The 18,305-nt window shown below is 37.1% G+C and overlaps 1 protein-coding gene across 1 annotated transcript in view; it reads right to left on the reverse strand.

Annotated features, from left to right (window-relative positions):
- The window catches only part of CFAP61 (cilia and flagella associated protein 61), a 338,893-nt gene that overhangs the window by 303,165 nt on the left and 17,423 nt on the right, over positions 1 to 18,305 (reverse strand). Inside the window, exon 7 of the mRNA XM_027840405.1 lies at positions 3,231 to 3,363. Coding sequence (XP_027696206.1) covers positions 3,231 to 3,363 — 133 coding nt within the window. The remainder of the gene's footprint in view (positions 1 to 3,230; positions 3,364 to 18,305) is intronic.

Here is an 18,305-nt window from a genome sequence, read left to right on the forward strand (position 1 = left end):
TTACAGCAAGCCAGTCACTCAAAACCTGTCCTAGGAAGCCATTGACAGGTGGGGAGCCCTCTACCAATTCAGAATCCTTTAAGCTAGGCAAGGATGTCCCCATGGTATGAAGATGGCATAAAGGGAATTTACATAGCAGGGTTCCCCAACTGCCATGGGGCAGATTTTGAGTGTCAGGGACTTGGTACACTCTGCTAGCTTCCATTTTGCTCTGTCATCTATCGTCATCTGGTGTTTACCTAAAACTGTTAACTTAAGGAAATGCAGTTAGGATCAGGGGGAAGGTTCAGAGAGACAGATGGGCAGGTCATCTGTTATGGTGTTAGTCTTGAACCTGAAAAGAGCTGCAGACCCAGAAAGGCAAGCCTGATTTGGGATACAGATGCCTTCCCAGCACTTTCTACCATCCACTTCCCCCTAGAAAATGATGCATTTCTACACGCTAAACGATTCTCAGAATTTAAGACGGACTAACTGGTATCTCTTTAAAGACTTTTGCCTTAGGACTGAGAGGCCTGACGGATTTCTTTTCTTTTGGCTTTTTAGGGAACTGCAATTGTCAGGCTACGTAAGTTTTAAGATATACGACGTGACAGTTAAAAATCTGGGTGGAGTGATCCCTGTGTCTCTCTTCACAAACACTAAATTAGCTAAAGTCTATCTCCTTCCTACAGTAGAACACAATGACTTCCACAACACAGCCTGATTTTAAATTAGCTGACTACAGTCTGAGCAAAAGAATCCTTAAAGGGATCAACAAGAGTCTTCTAGTCTTCCTAAAACCAGTTAGCTTCTCACTGTGTAAAACTACGCTTTGGCCGTTTCTATATCAGGAAAGTATTTTCTCTATGTCAGGAAAGTGCTGTTTTGTCTAAATACTTCTTGGACTCTCCCCTAGTCCATACTTCCTTACTATCAGTCTACAAAGAGCTAGAGATGGTGAATTAGAATGTGATAGGAAGGCACTCACCAACAGAAAATCATTGAGTTTCGGTATGAAAAAGTTCCTTCAACACAGAAAATACAAATAATTTGAAAAAATATTTTAATGCAATATTTCAGAGCATGGAGACAGTTCTCACATTTAGAAACTGATGCTCATGGCTCTTTGTACCATTCCACAATTACATGACATGACCTTAGTTTTATAATTAGTATTTAAATATCATAGTACTGAGAACATTTATAATTCCAAGATCAGGAAAATAGTTTAAAATAGACCTTACTTCTTTCAAAATTATGCAAAAAAAACATTATGAAATCTAAATCATAAAACATCCTATAAGTAAAACTGCTAAATTTGTATTTCTAATGTTTATAAAGATAATTGATGTGCATTCTCTCTTATATGAATGAGAGTCAAAGGTTCACTTGTAACAAAATGAGGATTTTTGGTAGCCTCAGCATGAGTTGAGATATTATCACTAAATATTGTCATACAGTGTTGGGCAAAAAAGCGCTCAATAAATATTTACTGGTGATGATATGCAAAGAATAAGTGCCATAGTTATTCAAAACATTAATCTCTCCTAGTCAAAGCAACCATCAATCTAGATTTATTTTAAAGGGAATAAGACCAGCGAGCAAGCCTTTAAAAAATAATCTTCTTTATTATGTAAGGTAAAAGCAGAATTTTAGCTAACAATTTAAATTGCTCTCTTGTCTTATTCTCTGAGACTATCAGCATAAGGCTCTCATTAATGATGCTGCCAGACATATTTTTTAATAAACACCCATAACAATGCAGAGTCAATAACAAACCTCTTGGAGAGGTGTTTAATTAATTTAAAATAATTTCTTCACTTTCCTCAAAGACTCTTAAAGCAGGAGTCCTATGTGATGGTACCATTATTTTTTTTTTTGCAACAGATGAACTCTCATTATAAATTCACCAGCAACCCTAGGGTTTTAAGATTTTTAACTAGTTTATGTTTTTACTTAAAAAGTTTCTCCTTGCCACAAGATACTCATCCAGATGCCCAAAATAGCTGACTATGAATACATCCAACTTTAAAGGGGGTTGGAAAGAGGGAGCTTGTTAAATTACTATTTTTCAGTACATTTTGAAAACAACTCTCGATATTTTAATAGACAAACTCATTAACAAGATAGCATTCTACCCTATTTAAAGCGCTGTGCTTCCTTTGGAGATCCTACCTACTGTCCAAACCTGCTAGAGTTTTGCCTGGCATAGCGGAGGATTTATGATCTCTATCAGGAAGACCTATTCCAAAGACCTACAACCTCTTCCTCCATTTTCTGTACAACATCCACTATCATAATTTGGAACTGTCCTTCTTCCCACCTGATATGAGAAAATAAAGAAGCTATGTGTACCCTGAATCTCAGTTAGCGTATGTGGTAGAAGCAAGATTCTAGAAGTATCTAGAAAGCACAATGGATAGAGCGCTGGACCTGGAGTTGGGAAGACCTGAATTCAAATCCTATCTCAGACACTGATAAGCTATGTAACTCTGAGCAAATCACTTAACCTCTGTTTGCCTCAGTTTTCTTGACTGCAAAATGAGGGTGATGATTGCCTTGATCTCCCAGAGTTATGAGTCTCAAATGAGATAACATTCATGGCATACAGTAGGCACTTAACAAATGCTTTTCTCCTTCCTTCTTTCTTAACCCACTTCCCCCATGCAAGTTAGGCTAATTTTCCCTAAAAATGTATCAAAAATTTCCTTGAAATGTGATTGGCTCAGGGAACTTAAAGGCTCAGATTGTTGATGTTACTTGCTCATCATCTGAGTACAAAGCTGCGATGAAGAGCTCCAGAACACACTGAGGCATGGCTGGTGGACTACCTTAAGGTATCCTCAATGCCTAGCCTTGCTGAATATACTTCTCTTGCCATGGCTAAGTAAATCTATATTTTGCTGTTTAATGACCTATGAATGTTTCCCTTTTCCCCCCCAGTAATGAACTAAACTAATTTGGGGGGATTGTCCTGAGTCAGGCCCAGTCCAGAACAGCTTCCCAAAAAATGGAACAGAAGACCCTTGAGATAATTGGGGGGGGGGGCAGAATGTGGGGTATAGAAACTGTACTGGATCTTCAAGATGGCAGCAGAGAGTGAGGCAGAAGAAAACGGTTGTAAAGAAAAGCCAAAAGGCTGGGCAAGGCTGGGCAAGGCTGGGTAAGGTAAGGTGGGTTAAGAAGAACAGTAAAATCATGGATTTCGTTTGAAGCAGAGTAAATCCCCAAACAGATTAATTACTAACCTCACATATAACACAGTAATTCTCTTCATCTTGGGCCTCTATCAGTTCAGCAAGGAAGTATTCACCATAGATTTCTCTCAGAGAAGTGTCATGATGCATAAAAATTGGCATGAGATCATCATGGTCTTCCACCCTATAACACAGAAAATCATTTAAATTGAGCAACCTTAACAATGATTCATTACTACATGAGCTAGATTGCAGCTACACAGGAAAATGAAGGCTGTATATGCCAATCAAACTCACAAGAATTTTCTCAACTCTATATTTCATTTTGGTGTACAAAATTTAGAAAGAAACAAGAAAAATGATTATTATAAGAATTCAGCAGTTGGTTTTGTGTGGTACCTTTATTTAATCAATGAACATTTATTAAGAGCATACTATACACCAGGCACTGGTGCTAAGCACTGGGGCTACAAAGAGAAGCAAAAGACAATCCCTGCCCTCAAGGAATTTACAGTCTAATGAACTATGTATTATGTATAAATGTAATAAGCAAGGAAATAAATAAGTGTCAAGGATATTTTAGTGTGTCTAGAAGAAAAACAACTACTATTAGATGAATACTTTCTTGATACATGAAAAGAAACAGAATGCCTGAAAAAAATCACTTCTTAATGATTTCTAGATTATGCTCCTCAGTGTACATAGTTTAAACCAGTATTTCCCTTGGATGACATCTCTCATCACTTGATAAGATTATCCTAAGTTTTCTGGATGGAGTGGTGCCTAGGTTCTTTTGGCCTTTAAAGCTCTTCATAACCTGGCCCCAATCTACTCTAACCCTGTTATACATTACTCCCAGCCCTATATTCTGAGGTCTAGCCAGAGAAACCTTCTTGCTGTTAATCCCACATAATTCTCTCTCTCTCCCACCTCTGTGCTTTTGTATTGGCTATCCCCCAAACCTGGAATACACGTCCTCCCCATCTCCAACTCTTGGGATCTCTTTGTTTCTTCAAAGCTCAGCTCAAGGACCTCCTTCCACATGAAGTTTTTCCTGGGGCCTCCTAGTACAAGGGCCCTTCTGACCCAATACCTTGTACTTACATAGTATACATTTCACAGATGCTTATGCACATACTGTTTCCCCTAATAAGCTATGAGCTCTTTGAAGGAAGGGACTGTTTCATTTTTGTCTTTGTATCCCTGGGACCCAGCACAGTACCTGGAACATAACAGGTGCTTAACGAATGCTCCCTGATTAATTGGTGGATTCACTAAAGGCCATTTTATATTTTTTTTGTTTCATGGATTTCTTTGGTCAAAGAATTCATCATCTAATGACCAGTTTATTGGTGAAGAGCTTCTCTAGAATGAGCAAGGTTGGTCTTTGGAAAGACACAGTTTGCCCCTGTGGCCTTACTTGAAGTCTTTCCATAACATGGCAGATTACGCTATAGCTTGCTCATGCACCATCAGCATAATTTTGAAAACTCAGGATTACCTCCATTCCACGACATAGTATCAGAATGGGATTTTATGATTCAGATAAATATAGTCACTTAGATCAAGTAGACCCCTTCTGATTCCACAGTGACCATAGTGGAATAGTGGAAAAGAAGGCAGAAGGTGCTGAGAATCACTTGTTTAATTCTTGGTACTCTATATGTGGGATCTTTGTACAATGGTTTGATGTACTACTAAAAAACTCAACTCTATTCTTATTACAAATCAAACAAGAAAACAAGAGGATGTTACAACTAAAAGGAAAGATGGCTCACAGGTTTTCCATGTAAAGACAAATGAAGAAGATTGAAAAGTTGGTTTCACAACCAACCAAAGGGCAACAAGAAACATTCTTTCATGGGGTTCTCAATCATCTTACTTTGCCATGCTTGTGATAGACAAGGAGACACAGTTATACTTTATGCACCACAGATGGACAGCCTTTATAGAGATAGACAATGGAGGCATCCTTGAACTCCTGGGGGATAACTTTCTCTTGCCATATAACCTGGAAGATTTCAATCAGCTTTTGTATGAGCAGAAGACCCCCTTACCTTGTAAATCTCAGCTGTCAGAGAACCAGCACCACGTGCTTTGCCACACAAGAGAAGCCTAATAGCATTCAAAACTCTTCTTCAGTTGGAAATCTGGCTATTGCAGAAGATGAAGTAGTAAAGAAATTCTATAAAGAATTTGCCAACTTCCTCCAAAATAAATCAATTTAATGCTTTAATACTCAAGGGCTTCAATATAAAGATAGGCATAAGGGAGAATGATGAAGATTTTGTTGGAAAATTTAGTTGGGATTAAAATGGAAAGAGAAGAGGGTTTTATGGGTTACTCAGAATCCTCATATCACTAATTATAATAACAATACCTAGCACTTATATAGTGCTTTAAAGTTTGTAAAGTGCTTTACAAATATTAATTTATTTTATTATCCCAACAACCCGGGGAAGTAGGCACTACCATTATACTTGTTTTACAGATGAAGAAAGGCAGAAAGAGTTAAGTGGCTTGCTCAAGGTTACAGAGACAGTAAGAGTCTAGGGCTAGATTTGAATTTGGGTCTTCCTGACTCCGGTTCTAGAACTCTATCCACTGCACTACCTAGTTGCCTCTACAGCATGAATAATTTCTTCAGAATGAGAAGAATAACTTTTCGTGGTAGCAATGCACCAGAAATAAAGCAGATGCCCATTGACTAAGGAATAGCTAAATGAATTCTGGCACATGAATGTAATAGAACATTACTGTACCATAAAAAATGATGACTATGAGGAATTCAGAGAAGCATGGGAAGACTTATATGAACTGATTCAGAATGAAGAACCGAGAAAGCAATACTGCATAATGACTACTAGAATGTAAAAGGAAAGAAATAAAAACAAAAAAGGAAAACCAAATACAGTATAAAACAGTAGGATTTAGGGTTAGGGTTAGTTTAGGGTTACTTAGGGTTAAAAAAACAAGCTTGGTCCCAGAGAAGAGTTAAAAAATGTACCTTCCTCTTTTCTTTGTAGATGTGGAGGACTATGGGTATGGAATATAGCACACAGTATGAGACATAGTTGATATCTTGGTTGGTCTTGCTGAACTGCTTGTTTTTTTGTTAGTCTTTGTTTTAAGGGATGGCTGGTTGAGCAAATAAAGGAAAAAAATCAAGGTAATAAAAACAAAAGTCATCCATAAAAACTTTTTTTAAAAAAAGAAGAAGAGTTGGACAAAGACTAGAAACATCATAAAAATGAAATCAATCATTAATAGACAGGAAACTCAAAGTTACTGAGTAGGAATCATTATAGAATCAGTTGGCAGGAGGTAGGTCATCAATTGATTGAAGTAAAAGCCAAACTCTACAACAAATTAGAAGAAAAGACAAAGATGAAAAAAGACTGCATGAAATTACAGATTTATCTGTTTAAATAAGCTGTCAGCTTGGGGGAAATGGATAAAAATATAGACATTGATTCTGATTATCAATACTGGTTTTTTATTTTTTCATTTAGGCAATTGGGGTTAAGTGACTTGCCCAGGGTCACACAACTAGTAAGTGTCAAGTGTTTGGTCTGAGGCCAGATTTGAACTCAGGTCCTCCTGATTTCAGGGCCATTGCACCACCTAGCTACCCCATGATTATCAACACTTTTTAGAGTAATTTAACCTATGTGAAAGTCATCATAAGATGGCCAAAAAATACAGAAAGTGCTTTTGTTAGCAGACATTATTTATCAAGCACACCAACATAACAAAAGGCAATGGCGCTTATGAATCTGATCATCATCAGCACATTACAGTGGAGGAGAATGGAAGAAAGCAATGGAAGGGAAGACAAGATTGTACAAAAATATGGTCCCAATTAGAGACAATCCCAAATGCATTTTATAAATGAGCCTGGTAGGAAAACCAATAGATGTGAAATGAAACAGACCTATTAGTATTTCTACAGAAATCTAATCTCATCACCAGAAATGATAAATGACACTTCTCTTTAAAGTCTACAAAATTCTTTACATATATTATCTTATACAATGATCCTCTGAATTACGATAGAAAGAACACACATATCTTAAATTCAGGAAACCCAAGTTTAAGTCCCAGCTCTGATACTTACTAACAATGTGACTTTCACATGTCACTTAATTTCTCTAGGTTTTGGTTTCCTCATATGGAAAATGGGGATAACTATATTTGCACTGCCTACTTCACAGAGTTATCAGAAGGAAAATGTTTTTTTCAAAGAACTATCAAAATAGTAATTATTATTTTCTCCATATACTCCTTCACTTGATGATCACATCAGCTTCCACGGGTTTAGTTAGTATAGGTAGATGATTTCCAGATAATGGTGATAATAATAATCATACTCCAAAGTTTAGAAAGTGCTTTATAAATTTTACCTTATTTTATCTTCACAACAACCCTGGGAGGTTAGGTGCTATTGTTATCCTCATATTACAGACTAGGAAACTGAGGTAGGCAGAAGTTATATGACTTGCTCTAGAGTAACAAAGCCAGTAAAATGTCCAAGGCTGGATTTCAACTCAGGTCTTCCTAACTCTGGATTCAGCGCTCTATCCACTGTGCCTTCTCACTACCTGTCAGATCTATATAGACAGTCAGTCAACAGACACTTATTAAGCACTTACTATATGTCAATCACTTTGCTAAGCCCTATAGATAGAAAGAAAAGCTTACTCCACTTTCCACCTTCAGCTCTACCTTGTCTGAACTCCATGGAACAAGATGCCTATGATGTCCTTCCTAGCACACTTCAGCTTCCTTTTGTGTTTTCCCCCATTAGATTGTAAGCTCCTTGAGGGTAGGGACTGTCTTTCTTTTTCTTATTTGTATCCAAAGATCTTAGCACAGTGCCTGGCACACAGTAGGTGCTTAATAAACATTTACTGAATTGAAAAGGGGGGATAAAAGTCCTTGCCCTCAAAGAGAATACATTCTAATGGAGGAGGTAATATGTAAATATCTAAGTATATAGAAGATGTACACAGAATAGATGAAGGTAATATAAAAGAGGAAAGCATTAAAGCTGGGGACAGGACAAGGGAAAGGCCTCTTGTAGAAGGTAGGATGTGAGCTGAGCCTTGAGGGATGCCAGGGAAACTAAAAGGTAAGATGGTAGAGTACAGCCCTAGTCCCTCTCCTGAGCTTCAGTCCTTCATCACCAACTGCCTGTTGGGCATTCTGAACAGGATGTCCTATGGGCATATCAAGCTCATTAACTTTCCTTCCCAAACACACTCCTCTTTTGAACTTCCCTGTTACTGTTGAGGGCACCATCATCTTTCTAGGCAACTCAGTATCATCATCAATCCCTTTCCCATGTATCTACCCTCACTTCTCCATTCATCCAATTTGTTTCTAAATCTAGTCATTTCTTTCTCCAAAATATCTCTTGCATAATGTCCCCTTCTCTCCATTCACACAACCACTATCTTAATGCAGGCCCAGGTCACCTGCAGCCTACATTATGACAACCGCTTTCTAATAGGACTCCCTGCCTCAAGTCTCTCCCCATTCCAATCCATCCTCCACAAAGCTATCAAAGAGACTTTCCCAAAGTGTAGCTCTGACAGAGTTACCCTACTACTCAATAAACTCCAATGGCTCCCTATGACTTCAAAGATCAAGCATAAACACCTCAGTGGAACTTATCCTCTTTATAAGCTGGCCCCTTTCAGTCTTCCCAGCTTTCTCACATATTATTGCCCTTCACAAGCTCTTTGGACCAACCACACTGGCCTACATGCTGTTCCTCACACACTGTACTCCATTTGCTATCCCTGTAATTTTTCACTGGCTGTCGTCCCATCCCTGGAATGTTCTCCTTCCTCACTGCTACCTCTCCAAGGTAGCCTGGCACATAAAAGGTGTTTCATCAATGCTTGTTTGATTGATTGGTTAATTATTGGTCAAGTCAGCAAGAGTTGTCAATACTTTTTAGACATTCCTTAATCACTGTGGCATACTTGTGTTGATGGTCAGGAGACCTAAAGAGTCCACCAAGGCGGCTGCCTCATATGGATCTGCCTCTAAGGTTTGGACCACACCTGGCATTTCCTTCCTCTCTTCTCTGCCTATCCAGATCTTAGCAATCCTTCAAATGCCAAATTCTTCCAAAAGAATTCTTTGACTACTACATTCTTGATTACTCCAGCCTATAGTGATACCTTCTCTAAGCTCCTATAGCACTTACTATCTTCACTGCTTACCATACGCTTTCTTGTCTTCTTAGATAACTTCTTGTATCAATATGTCCTGGCTCTGCAATTAGAACTTAAGCCCCTAAATGCCAGGAAGATGTTTCTATATATCTCCAATTGTACCTAGCACAGACATTTGAATATAACAGGAACTGAACAAATATTTGTGAATAAAATTTTGACCCAAATTTATTACCCTATACTTCATATGCAAATATTGGATAATACAACCAGTCAGAAACCAAGGAAGTTATTTGCCCCACCTTCCTTCAGTTGAGCCCAAACAACGATAAAAAGAGAGTGAGCCCGGAAAGCCTGCAACTTCTACATAAGAAACCATTTGTTTTTTCTCTATTTGGACATTATCCAAGGATTGTTCAAATGGGTGATTTCTGCTGTGAAAAGGAACCCATAATGACACTGAAAATTTGCAGTGACAAGGAAAATGGTTAACAAAATCATTTTCAGTCATTTTGAAAAAAGATAAAGGACTACATCAATATTCAATGATAGGCAACTAATATTAATTTAATAATAAAGAAAAATTAACTCAATATCCTAATTATTTTAAATGATTTTAAATTATAGAGTGAATGCCAAAATCAACTATGTACTAAGAACTCTTATTTTTATGAGATTCACAGAAAATATTAATACACAAACATAAAAATCAACAATAAAGGATTTGGGGTAACCTCAGAGGCTTAAGAATATTCATGAGTACTTGCCAGGCTATGTAATCCAGAATTATGTCTCTAAACTGAGTCTTTAAGGACAGGTGAAAAAACAAAAGATACCAATAAATGAGTTTGGAAGATTCTTTCCCTTAGGCCCTTCCCCAAAATGGATAAAAAGGAACTTACCCTGGAAATGCATTCCTTTGGGTAATTGATAATTTATGATGTTGCATCAGCCTCAACTGCTAATGGTAATATATGACATCAGCCTCCCATACTCTCAAATGACATACAAAAAATTCCAGCCCCAAAGAAGCAAAACACACAGGTTCTCAAAAATAATTTGTCTAGTCCATTTAAAACATACTTGTACTTCTACATCATTATTCCTAAGGCAGGGACCACATCTTCCTCAGAAATCTTACCCAACCAAGGCATGCACACATTTAGCTTCTGATTAGTGTTTTGATGATGATGATTATACAATAGCAATTGCATAATTCTCTGAGTGGAAAACAGCAATTAATTACACATTCAGTGGGAAATTATTTTGTAGAATCTCAATATATACTAGTTAATTTTAAACATTTTTAGCAGTTGTAAGCTATTTCAATTTAACTCATTTTATCACAGGGAATTATAGATCATTTAGAGACAACTCATACTTTTTAATATTCATTGAAGTGCTAGAAAAGGGGGCAGAGGAAAATAAAGCAAATCTTTAAGCTTAAGAAAAAGACACTAATTCGTATGAAAGGCAGTGCTTCAGATTTTAAGGCGTCATCTGGAATCCCTTTCTCTTTCTTTCTGTCTCTCTTCACACACTCGTATACACACATGCACACACTCTCACACATACCCCTTCTCCAAAATATTACTCTGTTTAGAAGTCTTGGAACTATTTACCTTCTTTGCAAAACAGAAACAAAAAATTTGTCACTCACAAGGCCTTCATAGACTTACTAAATATTAGAAGAAAAATAATGAACTAACTTCCAATAAGCCTTTAAATTTAGAGAAACGCTAGCCAACCTAATGATTATACATATACATAAATATAGAATTCCTCTACCAAGACAGCATACATACACTCAGGGGCTATACGTATATGCGTGTGTATATACATGTGTGTATATACATGTGTGTATATGTATATACACACATATACATACATATATGTAAACACATACATACACATATATTTCTGTTCAGTTTGCTTTATTATCCCCAAGTCCTTACTGTTCTATTGCACTATTAGAATTCTTAACACATAGTTCTAATTTTGCTTAAATAAGTCAGCGAGTTCATTTCTACTAGATTTTCCAGTCTCAAATTTAGCAAATAAATGAGAGGGAGTAATTACACAAGTGGGAAGGTCAGGATTCAAAGGGTCCCATAGCATCCAAAGCCACAGAGTAGCAGGGCCACCTCCCTATTCAGATTCTACATTCATGGCAAAAACAAACAAACGAAAAAAAGTCATCTGCCGGATTATATTTTTCTGCTCCAGAAATGATTTATAATTACGTGCACATTTTAAATGTACTTTTTGAATAACTGATTCTCTGAATTCATTGAGGGCTGTTTTTTTAATTGAAATGACGGTCTTTGAATGAAAAAAAAAAAGAAAAAACATAAAAAAAGAAAATACCTCCAGAATCAGAGCCGCGTTCTGCCTTGGTTAAATATTAAGCCTCAAGAACAACATTACGACAAAGGGTAAGAGCTGCCCTAATCCTATTACTATTCTTTGGGAAAGCTTATAATACCCATTCTGACAGGATTGTTTTTGAAAAAGTATTTTACAAATTTTTGAGCCGGTGCTTTTTTTATCGCGAGTCATTATTTACAAGAAAGCAAGGGCACATGTGTGGCTCACATAAAACAAAGCAGTTTCTTCTTTGCAAGATCTCTTGCGACCTCTAGTGGACAAAACTTTTTTCCTCAAAACTAAATATTTTTTTTTTCAGTTGTGTCTGACTCTTTGTGACCCCATTTGGGATTTTCTCAACAAAGATACTGGAGTGGTTTGCCATTTCCTTCTCCAGTTTATTTTACAGATGAGGAAACTGAGGCAAATAGGTTAAGTGACTTGCCCAGGGTCACACAGCTAGTAAGTATCTGAGGTCAAATTTGAACTTGGGTCTTTCTGACTCCAGGCCTGTATTTCTATCTACTGTACCACCTAGTCGCCCAAATATTTACCTACTAAGCTTTTTAAATATTTATGTAGTGAGCTTGTGGAATTATAGTTGTAGAGGTGAAAGGCACCTTACAGGCTATTGTAGTTGAACCCTCTCTTTTTATATATGAGTAAAACAAGGCCAGGGAGCTGAAGTAATTTGCCCAAACTCACATATGTGATAACTGATAGACCTGTAATTCAAACTCTGGTCTTCTGACAGCCACACCCACCCACTGACCTTTCTCCTACATCATACTGCCTTTTCCAATTCTGCTAATTTAATTATTTTAAAGTGTAACAGGGGCATTTAACTTGTCTACTTCATAAAAAAGTTTCACATTATTTAAAGTTTTAAGTAATTACTTTTTTGGCTAAGATTCTTCAAACATAAATTTCTTGAAATTAACTATAAAAAAGGTATTTGATGCTAGATACTTTAGCAATCTTCAGACAAATTGGTACAAAATGACTTAGTGCTCTATCATGGCTCTTCATTTTCCCTCATTGGTATGTGTTGAGCAGGCTAATAAGGTCATGCTGAGCCAGGAATCAAGAACTACGATACTGAAAAACTGGAATTTCCTGATGTTTTTAGAATATGTTTAAAATATTCAATTTATAGATCAGATACCCAATAAGCAAGGAATGTTGTTTTTTTTTTTAACAAATAAAAGGATTCATTGCTATGGTTTCTTCTTATACAACCAATATTGCTCAACATATTCTTCCCTCTTCCCCTCCCAGAGTACCTTATAACAAAGAAGAAAAAGACAATTAACTAACTAACCAATATACTGCAACTATCAAAACTAACCAATATCTTATAAAAAGTCTGATGTCACATGCAAGTTCCACTCCCCAAGGCCCCACTTCTGCCAAGGGCAAGAGGTCCCCTCTCGTGTCTCTTCTTTGCAGCCAAGCTTGGTCATCATAATTCCACCGCATTCTTTGTTGCTGCCATTCTCTCCGCTTCCATGTTATAGTCATTGTGTATATTGTCACCATTGTTTCCATTCCATCGCTTTACATCAATTCATATGTCTCTCCATGCTTCTCTTTATTCATTATATTCATTGTTTCTTACAGCACAATTATATTCCATTATATTTAGCCATAATTTATAAAGTTTTCAGAGAACTTTGGTAAGATAAAGCCTTTGTTTTACTCTATAAAAAAGTAACAACTTGGAACTCAAAAAATTTTTAAATGAATGTTACAAACGAGGGGGAAATTATTAAATTTAAAAATAAAAAAGTAATAGAACATTCATATGACATTCGGTACATATTTTGTAAAGAAAATAGAAAATAAAATCAATAATATTTTATATGAATTTAGCACTAAATCAAATATTGAAATCCAAGAAAAAAAAACAACTCATTATACCGATAGCAAGCAATACATCTTATGAAAAGTATATTTCTTTGGAAAAGCTTATAGAGTCACAAGAGAGTTTTGAAGTAGCCCCATGTTCTTTTTTTGCCCCTTCACTCTCTGAAAATAAAATGTTCAAAAAGACAGGGAAATATCAGTAAAGTCATAATATTGTTATGACAATGACACTTTTTAAAAAAATCTTCAAAAAGATAAGGAAATAATATAAGGCCATAATATTATCATTATAAAGGTGATAATTTTTAAAAATATCTTTCATTATTGGCATAGTTTCATGATTTTGGCAATTTCTGGATGAAACTGGGATAGACTCATTAATTCAGGCATGCAAGCATGCATCTACTCAACAAACATGCATCAGTTACATGCATTATACTGTGTTAGGCACCGGAGGAAATGCAATTAGATAACACTGACTTGCTTATAAACTAGTAAATACACACACAAGGAATGCTACAGACAGGGGCGTGGAAGATTTTATGATAGCTATTGTCTCCAAATGTTCATGTGTCCTTTTATCCTGTGGTTCACAACCTAGATCTGATCCTGGATTCAGACTGTCTCAAAAGTCCTAGAAGAAATACCCAGGAAGAACATCTCATGTCACAGTTATCTTTAAGCCTGTCACAATTATGCATGTTGCATTTAATTATGCATTTTGCAACAGCCAGAATGAATTAGTTACATAATAAGCTATCAGAGCCTAATCTCTACAAGGTACTAATCTTGAAGACTTTCCAAATAGAGCAGAAACACTATGACAGAGAATCATGGTATCACAGATTTAAAGATGAAAGAGACCTTCAAAGTTATATAGTTCAAAACTTTTATTTTCTAGAAAAGGAATATTAAGCTCAAGGAGATTCCCTTACCAAGGGTCACACAATTAGTAAATGCCAGAGCCTGGATCTGATCCCAGTTCCTCTGAGTTCAGATCTGAGACACTTTCCATTGCACCACATACCAAAGCTATACAATATTGTCATTTGTTTAAGAATATAAACTTGAGTTCCACAATTACCTGTTACCAACTGTTACCACAATTACACAATCTCCTTCTATTATCCTCTTCCTCCCTCTTATCCCCATGAGGACAATTTAAGCTAAAGAATGGAAAAAAAAAACCAACCTTAAATTGAAAGGGTTTATTTAGTTATATCCATGGGTATTTTTGGAAAACTCCTCAATATACTGTCAGTAATCATAACAGACCATAATTGTCAAAAGTCAATACCTCTGTGACAAATGGTGAACTTTTTAGACCTGACGTAATAGTCTTTAACTTGGAAAATCCCTTCCTTTCTGAGTCAACAGAACCTCTTTCCTGAATTTAAAAAATACGAGCATCTTTTTTTCTAAGATTTTGACTAAGTTGAGGAGTTCTTTCTGACTTCACTATTCAATACCACAACTACTAACTGTAAAGAATGAAAAGCCTGAGAGAGTTTCTGGGTAATTAATAATCAATTTATTAATTAGGCTAGCAAATAATCAATAAATTGATGATCAATGGTCTCTCTCAGTAATCAAAGACAAAACCATGAAGATCCCTGAATGCTTAAATACCTTTGGAAAAGGAGGTGCCCTGGACGGTGAAAATCAATCCTGATTGATGAACAATTAATGAGGAAAAATTGTATGTAATGGGGATAATCAGGGGAGTTGCCCTATATGCTAGACTGCGGCATTCCCCATGGAGCTAAGACTAAGCCCTGGTACCTTCTGCTTTCTGACCCTTCTCCCTTCAATGGAAGTCTAAGAGACAACTATCAGAGTCCCATGTTCAAAAGAGAGGAATAAAAATTGAGAGGGGAAGTTATTGCTCCTTTTAAAGATTACTGCTCCTAGCTCCCAGTGACAGGGACCCTGGGAACCAACCAGAAACTTCTGGTTGCACATATCCATTAGTAAGGGGCCTTAGCTCTGAGACCTCCAGAAGGCACCAGGGCACAGATTCAGCCTAGCAAACAAGGGCTGGAGGTGGAGGTGTCTCCAGATTACCCCCATTACACTTTTATTACTACTTGTATTTCCTATTAATTTTGAATCTTGGAGACTCTGTTGGATCTTTCTTCTTTCCACAACTCTGTTGAGCTCCAGAGCTGAAAGCCACTTCTTGCCAAGATGGTGTGTCTGGGATGCATGGTGCTAGGGCCAGCCTATCTTCTGATTGCTCTGGGGCTAACTGTGTCCTTTCTGGAATCTTGTTAATGGCTTTTGTATTCTGTATCCCACTTAAATGATTAAATTATCATCTCTCTGTGGCTGGGGGACATGTCCTAATTATGTTTGTATTTTCTGCAGCACTTGGAATAGTGTTTTGCACACCTTAGATATGTAACAAATTGTGGAGCAAATGAAAAAGAAAAAAGAAGTGAATGAAAAGTTACTTGGTTTTGTTTTGTTTTATTTGAATGGCTAGTTCACAATATCTTCTACAAAAGCCTACTTCCAGTGCCAATGTCACAGTGAAACTAGATTCTCAAAAGCTATGTCAAAGGAGCACAAGCTCCCAAACTGAATAGGGGCCAAGCTGAGAGTCAGCAATAGGGTGTGGGACTGTCATCCAAAGACTAGCCCAACTTAGGGCAAAGAGGCTTTATCACCAGAAGGGTGGATATCAGGTGATGAAGTTTTTGGCCCCCAAAACTGGGCAAAAAGTAAGTCTTAGTTCAGTTGTTGACCTGGATAAAGGGGGTTGCAGGGGTTGCAATCTCTATCAGTGAAGGGAATATTCACACTAATGAAGGAATGAAGAAGTACTTATTAAGCACTTACCATGTGTTAAGTAAGCACTGGGGATATAATTAGAAATGTAAGACAGCTCCTGCTTTCAATTCTAACACAAATACAGCAAATACAAAAATTGTTTTTGTCATACAAAAGCAAGGAAATTAATGAGACTTAAAACTCTGTAATTTATATACTCAAGAAGAGTTGGAAAAATTTAACCTGGAATTGCAATGATTCTAGGGATTGATTTTTTTAATGATTTAATTCATTTGACAATTCAATGTCCCAGGCACTGTCCTAGATTCTAGAGATACAAAGACAAAAACAAAACTGTCCTTGCCCTCAAGAAGCTTACATTCTACTGAGAAAAAATAATTATGTTCACAGCTAAGTTGATATAAGATACATACAAAATATGGTACAATGGAGAGCACTAAACTTGGAGTCAAAAGACCTGGGTTCAAATTTTATCTCTAACAATAACTTTGCTGTGTGATCTAAGACAATTCATTTAACCTTCTTGGGCCTCAGATTCCCAATCATTAAAATCAGGACATTCCTTCTAGATTACTTCTAAAGTACCTTCCAGCTCTATACTTATTATCCTGTGACAATAAATGGGAGAGGGTCAGAGCAGCAACAACTCAGTAAAGGCTTCTTGAAAGTCTTTAAACTGCACCTTGAAGGAATCTAGGGTTTCCAAGAGGCAGTGGTGAGGAGGGAGGGCATTCTAGGCATGGGAGACAGCCAGTGCATGGGCAAGGAGGCAAGAAATAGGATGGAACACACAGGCAATAGAAAGTAGACTGATTTAGCTGGAACATAGAGTGCGTGAGGGGGAAAAATATGAAATCAGTCTGGGAAGATAGGTTGGAGGCAGATTGTGAAGGGTTTTTAATATCAAACAGAGGAGATTATATTTAGCAGTTTTTCTTTATTACAGAGATGATAGGGAGCCACTGATGCTTCTTGAGCAGGGGAGTGACTTGATTAGACATACGCTCTAAAATGCCGATTTGGTGGCTATGTGGAAGAAAGATTGAAGAGGAAAACAAAGAAACCGACTGTAAGACTATAACAAAGTTAACAGTGAAGAGATGCAGAGGGCCCAAACTAGTAGTGGCCAAGACAGTGAAAAGAAAGAAATGGATATGACAAATGTTGCAGGCATAGACTTTTATCATCAGCAGACTTAAGCCCTTTAAGATTGTAATCATTGGCCTAGAATACAGTCCTAATCCAGTGCCTCAAAGAGACATGAAGGTGACCCTGGGTTCAGAAAAGCTATTCCAGTGGTCAGGGTCTAATAGTTCCTACCATGTTGTGAAGACTTCATCAGAGACTGACCTAACTAAAAAACAAGAGCCTCACCATCGACCAGGTTCACCATGGGGTAATGAATCTTTTCTTTCACCATTATTTATGGAAATCATCTGCCAAGGTACTGAATTTTCTGTCAATAGAAAAAGTAAATGCCCACATGAACAAAGTCACAGCTCCTTGAAGTGTTACAGAAAAGACCCTCAACAGCAATGGGAATTGGTGATCCATGTCTCTACATTAAGTGTCATTAATGTAGCTTGATTTCTCCTACTTCCTTTCAGATGTCTTGAACTGGACATCCAATAGACATCTTAAACTCAACATGTCCAACACTGAAATCATGACCTTCCCCCCTAATTCCTCCTCTCATCCTAACTTCCCTATTACTGTCAATGACATCACCATCCTCTCAGTTGCTCAAGTTGGTAACCCAAATGTTATCCTTGATATTTCTCACTCTTCCCCATCCCCCCCCCATATCCAATCTGTTGTTAAGGCCTGTCAATTTTACCTTTGCAACATCTCTTGAATAGGCCCCATTCTCTCCTCTGACACTGCCACCACCCTGGTACAGGCCCTCATCACCTCA

The sequence above is a fragment of the Vombatus ursinus genome, unplaced genomic scaffold (assembly GCF_900497805.2).
Source record: "Vombatus ursinus unplaced genomic scaffold, bare-nosed wombat genome assembly UNPS02014841.1, whole genome shotgun sequence".
NCBI lineage: Eukaryota > Metazoa > Chordata > Mammalia > Diprotodontia > Vombatidae > Vombatus > Vombatus ursinus.